Genomic DNA, 15,142 nt, shown 5'->3' with positions numbered 1-15,142 from the left:
CCCCCCCCCCCCCCATTCTGTGGATAGGGTAATGGTGCAAGACCCCTGCCTGGGAACACTCATCAAACGCTAATATCTAATTGGTGGAGGTCTGAATCATGGCGGTCCGAGGGTCCTCAGAGAAAAACATCAACTAGTAAATAAATTGGTAAATTGGGCATTATTTTTCCATAAGAGTAGTTAAATAGGGTTTGAAGCTCACGGTCACAGTCAGAACCTGGTGCCCGTGGGGGTACAATGATGACAACATTATACAGAACAGAAGGAAGGGGCCCTAATTGCAATTTGGCACATGAGATCCAATTGGTTGTTTCCCCTTGCCGTTCTCTCTCACTGCATTCAGTCATGGAAATAAAGAGAGAAACTGCAGCTGCATCCCCCTCCTCTCTCACAGCTAACAGTATACCAGGCATAAAGGGAGGAAAGCTGCAGCTGCATCCCCCTCCCCTCTCACAGATAACAGTTTAATGAGACATACTGTAACAAGACTGAATCTGCAGCTACATCCCCTTCCCTGCTCACAGAAAACAGTATACCAGGCATAAAGGGAGGAAAGCTGCAGCTGCATCCCCCTCCCCTCTGACAGATAACAGTTTAATCAGACATACTGTAACGAGACTGAATCTGCAGCTACATCCCTCTCCCCTCTCACAGCTAACAGTATACCAGGCATAAAGGGAGGAAAGCTGCAGCTGCATCCCCCTCCCCTCTCACAGATAACAGTTTAATGAGACATACTGTAACAAGACTGAATCTGCAGCTACATCCCCTTCCCTGCTCACAGAAAACAGTATACCAGGCATAAAGGGAGGAAAGCTGCAGCTGCATCCCCCTCCCCTCTCACAGATAACAGTTTAATCAGACATACTGTAACGAGACTGAATCTGCAGCTACATCCCTCTCCCTGCTCACAGATGACAGTATACCAGGCATAAGGGGAGAAAAGCGGCAGCTTCACCCCCTCCTCTCTCACTGTAGTGTACCAGATAGATTCAAAGATCTTGCAAGTAGGCAAAGGGAATCTATAGGCTGCTGAATAATGAGGAAAACGGTTCCCCCCCAGTTCATACAGCCACATATACTACTGATTCATTAAGATACCAAACTCTTACTTAGCTGCTGTGTATGGGATATCATTACACAGTATTTATCACTGAATCTCCTTCATCTGATCACCTTATATGCTCCATAGTCCCGCTCTCTTGTACAGGGGTTACAGGTCAGGTGATTCCTCTGTATTTAGCTGCTGTGTTCACAAATTTATCGCCCCCAAGTGGACATTTGAAGACTGCTCAGATCTGTCCTGCACCTGGGCCTGTTATTTCCACATTTATTTAGTTGGTGGAATAACATAATAAGACATCATTGGTAAGTGTAGCAGAGCTGAGTTTGTCAGGGTGATATCAGAATATCTTAGTAGTCTCACTGACGCCTCTTTCATTCATTCAGAAAGGTCGCTGTATGACATCCGGTATAGTTACCCCTAAGAGGTTCCAGGCGGTGATCATCAACACAACTTTTGTAAACTTTGACCGTCGGGAATGCAGCGCCATCAGAACCTGCTCAGGATGCATTATGGGTCAAGGTAAATCGGAAGGGTTCATTTACTTTTTCTCTTTTTAAAGGAGTAGTTCGCCAAAAAAATGTTTCTTTCAAATGAACTGGTACCTAAAAAGTGCCAGAGATTTGTAATTTACTTCTATTAAAAAATCTCAAGTCTTCCAGTACTTCATCAGCTGCCGTATGTCCTGCAGGAAGTGGTGTGTATGTCCTGCAGAAAGTGGAGTATTCTTTCCAGTCTGATACAGAGCTCTCTGCTGCCACCTCTTTCCATGTCAGGAACTGCCCAGTGCAGTAGCAAATCCCAATAGTATAGAAAACCTCTCCTGCTCTCCTGACTTAAAAGAATACACTACTTCCTGCAGGACAAACAGCGGCTGATAAGTACAAAAAGACTTGAAATTTTTTGATAGAAGTAAATTACAAATCTTTGGCACTTTCTGGCACCAGTTCATTTGAAAGAAAAAAAAAATTGTTGAACAACCCCTTTAAGAAAGTTTTTTTTTTTTTTTTTTTTAAAGATTTTTACAAGATTTATTTTTCTCTCCTGTCACCCTAGGTGGCTTCACAGTAAAAACAAAAACTCTGAAGTTTCTGAACTCGCCTAGTAAGGTCTTTTTCCCGTATCCTCACTGTGCCCTGGTGAAAGACATTGATGGCTCCCTCTCAGGGTCAGAAGGGCGCCACCTGCTGGTAGACACTGGTATACTCCCGAACTCCTCATGCCTGGCGGTGGATTATATCAGCGGTGGCGCGTCCGGCCGTGTGTGTGAAGCGGACATAACTTTTCACCGCATGTCCATTGCCCTGTAAGTAATGACAGAAGCTCGGCATCACATAAACATGGAGGCTGATTTTTATGGCGCTGCTAATACTTCAAAGTTCCTGTATAAAAAGAAAAGGCCAATGAAACAGGAACAGTGTGCGACAGGAGGTCAGAACTTCCAGACTAACTTTTCGAAAGTCACCTTGCAAAAGTCAACTCGTAAAAGTCACCTTACCTCCCAGTAAACGCGCCTGCTGCCAGAGAGAGCGGGATTATCCTCCCCCAGTTTTGTGCACAGTAAAACAAAACATCAGGCCTTATATAATCCATTAAAACATGTATACTTGTGTAAAACAAACATATAACCTGAAAATGGCGGCTGAAAATCGCCCAAATAAACACGAAACAGGATAGCAATTAAAAGAAAGAACATGAAATCTGGGCCTGCAATACAAATTGCTGCGTAAATTCAAAATCCCCAGACCAAATCCCATTAATCCCACACTTCAAAGACAGGTAGACGCTAAATGCGGGGAGTTTCCTATATTCTGGGTTTAGTAGTGTACTCAGCATAGTGTCAGTTTCTGTTTTTTATGCTAAAGTATTATTGTGAGATAAGCATAGCTACTAGGGCGCTCAATGTAAATCTGGTACGCTACTGTAAAAGTTATAAAAGTGATAGGCCAGCACAGGATGGTATCTCCATAGACTAAAGGGGGCCCCATAGCAAAAAAAAAACTTGTGTTAGGACACATATCTACCATCTCGGGACTGTTGGTACCATGGTTTTTGGCAGATTTTTTCCCCTCACTTCCCCCTTCACATTGCAATATCCTCATGGGCAGTGTCAGCTTGTGCAAGGGAGTGAAACCCAGCACAAGCTGACTCCGCCCATGAGGAACTGGGATACAGCCTAATGCCTTCAACAGTCTTTTGTACTACCTCTTTAGTACATATGGCCTGGATATCAGCATAACCTTCTAGTGTTGAAGCTATAAGATTATCAATTTCTTTTTGCCAACCCACTGCATTGTCATGTAAAAAAAAAAAATTTTTTGTTTCCTGATAATCAACTTGACAAAATTATACACACACAAACGCCTTTAATGGAAGATTGGTAGGGGTCCAGTTCTTAGGGGTGGGATCCTGCCCCTACCAAATCCTTTGTAATGGCCTTCATCAATCAATTAAAGAGTGCATGTGATTAAAAATAACTTTTGACGTGTCGTCAGGCATGTCAAAAGTTATTGATCACTGCTGAGACCCACTGCAATCAGGAGATATAGGCAGGGAGAGAGCACTGCATGATCTACTCCCTGGCTATACCTCTGTAACAGCTAATTCCTACAATGTAAGTTTATGAGACCCGATAAATGGAATAAGAAAGTGTCTGGGAGTTTATTAGGAGTTTGTGCTCTCTCCTCTGCTATATCTCCTGATCAAAGTGGGTTTCAACAGTGAGACCTGTTGCGATCAATAACTATTGATATGTCTGACGACATGTCAAAAGTTACTTTTAAAGACAGTTACTCTTTAAAGAGGTTTTCCAAGATAATTTTTTTCCCTCTTTTTTTGCCTCTTGGTGCAATAAAAGCAAAAAAGAAAACTATACTCACCACTCCTGATCCTCCATTGCTGAAGTGGGAAGAATACGACAGCAGTGGTAACTGAAGGACTTTAGACAGCTTTAGTATATTGGTGGAGGGGAGTCCATTTTTTTCTTACTATTTCTATTGCACTAACTACTACATGAAGCGATTATCGGCTGTAACGGCCAAATACGGGCGATAATCGCTTGGTGTAATACGGCCTTTAGACTCTGAAATCCCTGTAAAGTTCAGTGAGGAGTTTTGCACTTTGGCTGTCACCTAGTCTCCTATAGAAGAAAAAGTTGTGAAGTTGCAGAATGTTAACATTTTTTGTTAAAGTATTGTATTGCCCCCCAAAAGTTATACAAATCCCCAATATACACTTATTACGGGAAATGCTTATAAAGATTTTTTTTTCCTTGCACTTACTACTGCATCAAGGCTTCACTTCCTGGATAACATGGTGATGTCACTTCCTGGATAAACATAGTGATGTCACTTCCTGGATAAAATGGTGATGTCACTTCCAGGATAAAATGGTGATGTCACGACCCGACTCCCAGAGCTGTGCGGGCTCTGGCTGCTGGAGAGGATGATGGCAGAGGGATGCTCAGTGTCCCTCCAGTGCCCTGTGTCCCTCAGTGTCCCCCTGCCATCATCCTCTCCAGCAGCCACAGCCCGCACAGCTCTGGGAGTCTGGTCGGGACATCACTAATGTTATCCAGGAAGTGACATCACCATGTTATCCAGGAAGTGACATCGCCATGTTATCCAGGAAGTGACATCACCATGTTACCCAGGAAGTGACATCACCATGTTATCCAGGAAGTGAAGCCTTGATGCAGTAGTAAGTGCAGGGAAAAAAGCACTTTATAAGCATTTCCCATAATAAGTGTATATTGGGGATTTGTATAACTTTGAATAACTTTGTATAAAATTTTCGCCGGACTTCTCCTTTAAGGATTTAACCTAAAAGAGCCCAATATGCTTGTGGGATAAAGTCTTGTCCAACTGATCTGTTTTAGGGAACAAGCTCCTAGTGTCATCTACAACATCACGATTCGTAACAGCAGAAATCAAGAGAGCAGTGTGAACTATGTCCAAGACACGCTATCTAACCTGTATGGCTGGCAGGCCCTGCTGCTGGATAAAGAAACGTACACCATTATATTTCATGTTCCCAGTGTTACAACCACTTTACAGGTTAGTGAATAAGCAATTATACTGTTACATATTATATTTTATTTACGTCCAATAGAAACTGGTGACCTGCACTGGTAGCTGAATATAAGGTCTAATACAATGTATAGTTACTTGGATCCCCGGAGTAGCGATACACGTCACTCAAGCGGTGCTCAGAAAAAAGTAATCAGTATCAAAATTGCATATGACAGAATATTTAGGCACTCACCAACTGCGGTGACTTCAAGGTGATTTACTGCAACATGTAGCCTTCACAGGGAGGAAGACATGTAGGTGGAAATACTAGTCCTAGGACAGCTGTTTCGGGTTTGCCCTTCCTCTAGCCAGGAGAAAGGGAAAACCCAAAACAGCTGTCCCAGCAGAATGGTGAGTGCAGCTCTGGGGTATAATACAGAATGTAACTTAGGATCAGTACAGGAGAAGTAGTGTAATGTATGTATACAGTGACCCCACCAGCAGAATAGAAATATATATATGTGTGCGTGTGTGTGTGTGTGTGTGTGTGTGTAAAAATCAACATGTTATTATCTACATACAGTATTTTGAGGGTTGTCTGGTTTAGAGTGAACTATGAGTTAGCAAGATATGTATTAGGAGCAGCAGTGAGAAACTACACTTGTTACTTGTCACTCTGGAGGACTCAGCACCTCTGTCCAGTACATGATCACTCCTTTGATATCATAAAAATGTGTAATGCCCAATTTCTCCAGTGGAGGTGCTGCAGGGAACACTTGCTTCCCGGTTTGCACAGATTAGAGCTGATCACCGGGTTTCGCAGCAGCACGACTTCAATCTGCATACGTTGGAGGGCCATTCTAACAAGAAGAAATTGCCTGGAGATTACATCCCTTTAAGGTCACGTTTTGCTTTGTCCCTAAAGAGCTGAAACAAAATAGTGATTGACAGTTTTAAAAACGTTTATAATGTCGTAATCCACAATGACCCGTCTTTCAACATTTTCAGATTAATTCTAAATCCCCCTGTCATAGAGATTAAAGGCGTCTCATTGTTTCTCCTCGTACCTCTCATAGTTATGGATAATGTAATAATATTCCACTTGTGTGACCTATTTGGTAATATACTATATATAGTATGCTCTGTTAGGGTAGAAAGGGGTCACATTGCCAGTATCTCTATGCTGCACGCACATGTATACAGGTATAGGCCAGTTCATGAAGTTTATAGCGTTATACCAATTAGGATAGATGCAGGTCTAGTCCTTGGATTTATCTTGCTCTCTAAGCTTTCCCCCAGTACCTTAAGCTTGATTTCGGACATTACTTAAAGAGGTACTCCAGTGAGGGTTTTTTCAAATCAACTAGTTTCATAAAGCTTTACAGATTTGTTATTTGCTTCTGTTTAAATTCTCCAGTCTTCCAGTACTTCTCAGCTGCTGTATGTCCTGCAGGAAGTGGTGTATTCTTTCCAGTCTGACACAGTGCTCTCTGCTGCCACTTCTGTCCATGTCAGGAACTGTCCAGAGCAGTAGCAAATCCCCACAGAAAACCTTTCCTGCTCTGGACAGTTCCTGACATGGACAGAGGTGGCAGCAGAGAGCACTGTGTTTTAGCTTCCCACCTACAGTACAGTACCTATAAAGGCTGCCAGCAGGCCTGAGATGGTGTGGAAGCTTCTAGATCTCGAGGTAGGTGCAGGTCATTGGTGGGATATTTTTGGGATATTATTCTGTCGATATGTTATTAATATTCAAATAGAATATTGCCTTATGCTGGAATCACACATGAAGTTTCTGAGCAAACAGAAGTGGATTCAAAGTAATGAGTAAAATAAGGGAAGCACATATATCTGCCGGGTCCCGAAAAAAAGTATACTTGGTGTTTGTGATTTTCCAACTCTATAGTATATATAGTATATCTTATTTTCCTTCTTTATTGGGTTGAAAAACAATTTTTTCTCAGTACGAAAACCATCCTGTATGTACACTGATGCTGCATTCTGCAGGGAGAGTTGGACCCTGTTTTGAAGATTGAGAAAGGTCGAAGCAGTGGGACCCAGAGTGATCAGTCTGTTTTCCACTACCATGATGATAGGTGATAGCTTCTAATTGTGGGAGAACCCCTTTAAAGCGTTACTGTCATTCAACTGACACTTTGCAGATATCAATAACTATCAATAGTACAAGCAATTTTAAGAAACTCTGTAATAATTTTATTAAGCAAAAGAGTTTCCTTCTGTACTCAAAGCTGTTTCCCAGCCTCCCCTCTTACTTTAGAAGAAGCATTTCTGTGTCCATTATGCTCTATGGAGAGGGGAGGGGTCGAGGGGGACCGAGAGCAGAAAAGGCAGCCCTGCATAGCACAACATCCTTCAATCTTCTCTCACTAAGCTCTTAGACTAGCACTGACCTTTCTGACCTCTGAATGCAGCGTTTTATGTGCCCAGACAGTCTTAAAACTGTACAGCTGCTTCTTTGCTCTCCCTGCTCACTCATCCCCCTCAGCCCCTCCCCCATCCATAGGTTGTAATTGGACTCAGCAAACCTGTCTTCACATCGCTCCTCTGTAACAAAGATGACTTTGCCTGATAATGCACAAATAAGAAGTGGAAAACAGCTTTTTGAGTACAGAAAGAGGCTTTTTTCCCCCTAATAAAACCTAATACAGAGTTTCTTAAAATTACTTGTGCTTTTGATTTAAATGATGTAAATGACAGTTACACTTTAAATCTTAGGTATAAGGCTTTGTCTATTAGGCTATGCTAAAATTAAAGTTATACATGATTAGAATAAGCACAGCTACTTTCAGCGCCACTCCTGTCCTCAGGTTGTGTGTAGTATTACAATTCTGCAAAATTCCTTTCCAAAGAGTAAAGGAGAGGAACAATTTCTGAAAGAATGCGGACATGTTTTGTAGGCCTGGATAACCCTTTAAAAGGGTTATCCAGTGCTACAAAAATATGCCCACTTTTCCCCCTCTCTTGTCTCCAGCTCAGGTGTGGTTTGCAGTTAAGCTCCATTTACTTTAATGGAATTGAGTTCCAAACCCCACCTATCTGGAGACAAGAGAGGGGGAAAAGTGGCCATGTTTTTGTAGCGCTGAATAACCCTTTAACTCCCTTAGAACATGAGGGTAAATGTCATCTAGACCTGGTGATTTCTATGCTTTGATCTCTGCCTTTTTTCCTGGGATAGACAGGTGACGTTTAATGGAGAGTTTACCTCCTCATCCTGCTGCCTGTGACCTGACAAAACTGTAGAGAAAAATGTTTAGTATATTGGTTGATCCTCATCACCCTCTATGCTTCCTCCCTACTTTTTAAAGGGGTGACTCTTCCAGTTGGAAACTGACAGCACGGGTATGCATATCAAATTAGTTTTAGTATCATATATATATACACAGCCCAGCATACAATTTGCTTTCCCCACCACCTGGCGGCACTGGTGACTCATTTTATTGCTGTCAGAAATCAATACCCCTATCAATCCTTCTCTTCTGAAGTCTTTGCCAACACAGTGCTTTCTTTTTATTATTCACATTGGATTTGTCCTGTTCCTTACTAGAGATGAAAAAATTGTGCAGCATTTAATTAGTGGTGGGCTGTGTCCATGTTTATCAGGACTCCCTAGCGCTGTATCCAATGTCCTCAGCCACTGGTAACTGTAACGACTGGAGTCGTGGATCCGCTGTAGCACCTCTAGCGATGACGTAGCCGAACCAGGGAGCTGAGTCTAAGGGGCTGCTGTTCTTCACCAGTACCCGCTGCAAGGTGGGATGGACTTGCTGCGGCAGGCGACCCTCAGGTCGCTACCCCTGGCTAGTGCCCATATTTATACCAGTTAGTAAGGTTAAAGGGATGGTCCATCTCTGTTCCATTCATGTAAGTGGAGCCAAACTGGAATTCAATGCCCGACCTGTGGACGAGTGTGGCACTGTTTTTGGAAGAAAGCAGCCATGTTTTTCCTATCCTATCCATCTCCTAACTGATCAAACTTTGTCTTCCTGTGCAATGTAGCTAAGGCTTTCTGGATTATCATGTTACATATGAGCTTCCAAGATGTTAGGGGTTGTTTGTGCTTGCCACCCCTGAAGCCTCATAACAAAGTCCTTGGTATTTCTCCATGTTCTATGCCCTTTAAGTAAATTAAATTGCATTTATGAAATCAATCAATATATATACACATACATATATATATATATATATATATATATATATACATATACAGTCATGGCCAAAAGTTTTGAGAATGATACAAATATTAATTCTTACAAAGTCTACTGCTTCAGTTTTTAAAATGGCAATTTGCATATACTCCAGAATGTTATAAAGAGTGACACCACTGGACACTTTAAAAGGAGGCTGGTGCTTGGCATCATTGTTTCTCTTCTGTTAACCATGGTTATCTCTAAAGAAACACGTGCAGTCATCATTGCACTGCACAAAAATGGCCCAACATGGAAGAGTATCGCAGCTAGAAAGATTGCACCTCAGTCAACAATCTATCAAATCATCAAGAACTGCAAGGAGAGAGGTTCCATTGTTGCCAAAAAGGCTCCAGGGCGCCCAGGAAAGATCAGCAAGCGCCAGGACCATCTCTTAAAAGTGTTTCAGCTGCAGGATCGGGCTACCAGCAGTGCAGAGCTTGCTCAGGAATGGCAGCAGGCAGGTGTAAGTGCATCTGCACTGTGCACTTTGAGGCGGAGACTCTTGGAGCAAGGCCTGGTCTCAAGGAGCAAAGAAGCCACTTCTCTCCAGAAAAAACATCAGGGACAGACTGATATTCTGCAAAAGGTACAGGGAGTGGACTGCTGAGGACTGGGGGAAAGTCATTTTCTCTGATGAATCCCCTTTCCGATTGTTTGGGACATCTGGAAAACAGCTTATTCGGAGAAGACGAGGTGAGCGCTACCACCAGTCTTGTCTCATGACAACTGTAAAGCATCCTGAAACCATTCATGTGTGGGGTTGCTTCTCAGCCAAGGGAATCGGCTCTCTCACAGTCTTGCCTAAAAACACAGCCATGAATAATGAATGGTACCAGAATGTCTTCCAAGAGCAGCTTCTCCCAACCGTCCAAGAGCAGTTTGGTGATCAACAATGCCTTTTCCAGCATGATGGAGCACCTTGCCATAAAGCAAAGGTGATAACTAAATGGCTCAGGGAACAAATCTTAGAGATTTTGGGTCTATAGCCTGGAAACTCCCCAGATCTTAATCCCATTGAGAACTTGTGGTCAATCATCAAGAGACGAGTGGACAAACAAAAACCAACAAATTCTGACAAAATGCAAGCATTGATTGTGCAAGAATGGACTGCTATCAGTCAGGATTTGGTCCAGAAGTTGATTGAGAGCAGCCAGGGAGAATTGCAGAATTGAAGAAGGGTAAACACTGCAAATATTGACTTGCTGCATTAACTCATTCTAACTGTCAATATAAGCTTTTGTTACTCATAATATGATTGCAATTATATTTCTGTATGTGATAAAAACATCTGACAAACACACATAAAAACCAGAGGGCAGCAGATCATGTGAAAATATAATATTTGTGTCATTCTCAAAACTTTTGGCCATGACTGTAGAAAGAATATACAAGATGGTAACTTCTGCCTCTGTATAATACAATCGTATAGTTTTATCATTGACCTATAGGAGAAATCTCTATTATGTTATTAGATTCCATTAATTATTCTGGTTATTACATTTTATGTCTGGCATTAAAATAATCATTAGCATAATGATGGAAGGAGAAGGATTCCTGTCCCGGATATCGCTAATCGTAAAATTTCAGATTGGTCTTATTGATAATATGTTAATAGGGCATGAGGGGGTTAAACTCAGGGGCATAGCTATAGAGGGTAAAGAGGTGGTATGAATGGCACATGGTATTATTGTACTGGAGCCCAGGAGCCCCATGTTACATGTTGTTCATGTCTATGACTGAATAAATCCAATACTGTATAACATAGCAGAACATTGAGCTCAACACATTTCTCTTTGGGTAAGTCCATTCAATCAGGGGGACACTGTATGATTTGATTTAAAGAGGCCTGTCCTATTTTATCTACATAAAAATGTAATCACTGTGTACAAACATTAAATTACTTATCCTGTACTGATCCGGAGTTACATCCTGTATTATACTCCAGAGCTGCACTCACTATTCTGCTGGTGGGGTCACTGTGTACATACATTACACTACTTCTCCTATCCTGATCCTGAGTTATATCCTGTATTATACTTCAGAGCTGCACTCACTATTCTGCTGGTGGGGTCACTGTGTACATACATTACACTACTTCTCCTATCCTGATCCTGAGTTATATCCTGTATTATACTTCAGAGCTGCACTCACTATTCTGCTGGTGGGGTCACTGCGTACATACATTACATTACTGATCCTGTCCAGATCCTGAGTTACATCCTGTATTATACTCCAGAGCTGCACTCACTATTCTGCTGGTGGGGTCACTGTGTACATAAATTACATTACTTATCCTGTACTGATCCTGAGTTACATCCTGTATTATACTCCAGAGCTGCACTCACTATTCTGCTGGTGGGGTCACTGTGTACATAAATTACATTACTTATCCTGTACTGATCCTGAGTTACATCTTGTATTATACTCCAGAGCTGCACTCACTATTCTGCTGGTGGGGTCACTGTGTACATAAATTAAATTACTTATCCTGTACTGATCCGGAGTTACATCCTGTATTATACTCCAGAGCTGCACTCACTATTCTGCTGGTGGGGTCACTGTGTACATACATTACACTACTTCTCCTATCCTGATCCTGAGTTATATCCTGTATTATACTTCAGAGCTGCACTCACTATTCTGCTGGTGGGGTCACTGCGTACATACATTACATTACTGATCCTGTCCAGATCCTGAGTTACATCATGTATTATACTCCAGAGCTGCACTCACTATTCTGCTGGTGGGGTCACTGTGTACATACATTACATTACTTATCCTGTACTGATCCTGAGTTACATCCTGTATTATAGTCCATAGCTGCACTCTCTATTCTGCTGGTGGGGTCACTGTGTACATAAATTACATTACTTATCCTGTACAGATCCTGAGTAACATCCTATATTATACTCCAGAGCTGCACTCACTATTCTGCTTCTTGATTTCTGGAAAATCTGGAAAGATGTAGTTAATGCATAAAAATAGTTCCACATCTACTTGAAATAATCTCTTAAAAATAAGTCGGTCTACAGATTCATTCTGGTAAATACAAGTATCATTGTGGGTTTGTGATTGAAAAGTTATATTCTAATAATATAAATTGATCATACTTTTTATATATTTTGTATTGTTTTATGAGGTCACAGGTGCCAGAGAAAAGAGGTGTACAACTAAGGGGAGGGGGGGGTCATTAAAAAAGACAACAGCATTGCACTATCCGACCACTAGGTGGCACAGCGTTCCTCCATAAGAATGCCCTTTTTACTGAGAAGAGAAGTTTGTATACTAGACTATGGCATGATTTTTATTTGGATATGTGATATACCTGTGCAAATGAGGAGAATTATAAATAATATTACGAAGGTTAAACTTTACATATGCCTTATCAAATATGTAAAATGATCGCTATGAAAGAGAGATAGATAGATAGGAGATAGATAGATAGATAGATAGATAGATAGATAGATAGATAGGAGATAGATAGATAGATAGATAGATAGATAGATAGATAGATAGATAGATAGGAGATAGATAGATAGATAGATAGATAGATAGATAGATAGATAGATAGATAGATAGGCTAATATTGATGATATGTGTTGTATTTTATTATTATATCTTTTTCCCTCTCTTTCTCTTGCAGTACTTGGCCACTTTTGATGACTTCGCTGATGGCAATCTGCTATATATTCAGCACAGTAACCTGCCAGACCTCCTTAATATATCCATAACATGTGGATGGCGGATGGGGCAGCCTCACCAGTCTGTCCCTCTCCCCGCAGATGGCAGCGCTTGTGACTGGTTCTATGACGGCAGCCGTGGCATCCTGACCTACCTGGGTAATGTGACTGTTATGTAATGTTCAGTACTGGGTGGGATGTAACCAGCATAGCATATTACATGCTAATACACTACCGTTCAAAAGTTTGGGGTCACATTGAAATGTCCTTATTTTTGAAGGAAAAGCACTGTACTTTTCAATGAAGATAACTTTAAACTAGTCCTAACTTTAAAGAAATACACTCTACACTCTATACATTGCTAATGACTATTCTAGCTGCAAATGTCTGGTTTTTAGTGCAATATCTACATAGGTGTAAAGAGGCCCATTTCCAGCAACTATCACTCCAGTGTTCTAATGGTACAATGTGTTTGCTCATTGGCTCAGAAGGCTAATTGATGATTAGAAAACCCTTGTGCAATCATGTTCACACTTCTGAAAACAGTCTAGCTCGTTACAGAAGCTACAAAACTGACCATCCTTTCAGCAGATTGTGTTTCTGAAGCATCACATTTGTGGGGTCAATTAAACGCTCAAAATGGCCAGAAAAAGAGAACTTTCATTTGAAACTCGACAGTCTATTCTTGTTCTTAGAAATGAAGGCTATTCCATGCGAGAAATTGCTAAGAAATTGAAGATTTCCTACAACGGTGTGTACTACTCCCTTCAGAGGACAGCACAAACAGGCTCTAACCAGAGTAGAAAAAGAAGTGGGAGGCCGCGTTGCACAACTAAGCAAGAAGATAAGCACATTAGAGTCTCTAGTTTAAGAAACAGACGCCTCACAGGTCCCCAACTGGCATCTTCATTAACTAGTACCCGCAAAACACCAGTGTCAACATCTACAGTGAAGAGGCGGCTGCGGGATTTTGGGCTTCAGGGCAGAGTGGCAAAGAAAAAGCCATATCTGAGACTGGCCAATAAAAGAAAAAGATTAAGATGGGCAAAAGAACACAAAAAAAAGGAAAAAGTTTGCGAGACGCAGAACAAATGAAAAGATGCTGGAAGAATGCCTGACGCCATCTGCTACGCATGGTGGAGGTAATGTGATGGTCTGCGGTTGCTTTGGTGCTGGTAAGGTGGGAGATTTGTACAGGGTAAAAGGGATTCTGAATAAGGAAGGCTATCACTCTGCACCGCCATGCCATACCCAGTGGACAGTGCTTGGTTGGAGCCAATTTCATCCTACAACAGGACAATGACCCTAAAAACACCTCCAAATTGTGCAAGAACTATTTGCAGCAGAAGCAGCAGCTGGTATTCTATCATAGGTAATGGAGTGGCCAGCGCAGTCACCAGATCTGAACCCCATTGAGCTGTTGTGGGAGCAGCTTGACCGTATGGTACGCCAGAAGTGCCCATCCAACCAATCCAACTTGTGGGAGCTGCTTCTAGAAGCGTGGGGGGCAATTTCTCCAGCTTACCTCAACAGATTAATAGCTAAAATGCCAAAGGTGTGCAATGCTGGAATTGCTGCAAAAGGAGGATTATTTGACGAAAGCAAAGTGTGATGTAAGAACAATGTTATTTCACATACAAATCATTATTTCTAACCTTGTCAATGTCTTGACTATTTTCTATTCATTTCACAACGTATGGTGGTGAAGAAGTGTGACTTTTCATGGAAAACACAAAATAGTTTGGGTGACCCCAAACCTTTGAACGGTAGTGTATATGGTAGGGTATGGATGTAACACTCCTGGCACTGTATAGGGGATCAGGGGCTGGCACTGTATGGGTGATCAGGGGCTGGCACTGTATGGGTGATCAGGGGCTGGCACTGTATGGGTGATCAGGGGCTGGCACTGTATGGGTCATCAGGGGCTGGCACTGTATGGGTGATCAGGGGCTGGCACTGTATGGGTGATCAGGGGCTGGCACTGTATGGGTGATCAGGGGCTGGCACTGTATGGGTGATCAGGGGCTGGCACTGTATGGGTGATCAGGGGCTGGCACTGTATGGGTGATCAGGGGCTGGCACTGTATGGGTGATCAGGGGCTGGCACTGTATGGGTGATCAGGGGCTGGCACTGTATGGGTGATCAGGGGCTGGCACTGTATGGGTGATCAGGGGCTGGCA

General features: G+C 42.1%; 1 protein-coding gene across 1 annotated transcript in view; it reads left to right on the top strand.

Moving 5' to 3' along the window:
* PKHD1 (PKHD1 ciliary IPT domain containing fibrocystin/polyductin) overlaps positions 1-15,142 on the top strand; it is a 340,735-nt gene that overhangs the window by 191,917 nt on the left and 133,676 nt on the right. Inside the window, exons 48-51 of the mRNA XM_069974284.1 lie at positions 1,450-1,585; positions 2,120-2,369; positions 4,941-5,118; positions 12,925-13,120. Coding sequence (XP_069830385.1) covers positions 1,450-1,585; positions 2,120-2,369; positions 4,941-5,118; positions 12,925-13,120 — 760 coding nt within the window. The remainder of the gene's footprint in view (positions 1-1,449; positions 1,586-2,119; positions 2,370-4,940; positions 5,119-12,924; positions 13,121-15,142) is intronic.

The sequence above is a fragment of the Dendropsophus ebraccatus genome, chromosome 6 (assembly GCF_027789765.1).
Source record: "Dendropsophus ebraccatus isolate aDenEbr1 chromosome 6, aDenEbr1.pat, whole genome shotgun sequence".
NCBI lineage: Eukaryota > Metazoa > Chordata > Amphibia > Anura > Hylidae > Dendropsophus > Dendropsophus ebraccatus.
This window is presented reverse-complemented; position numbering and strand designations above follow the sequence as displayed.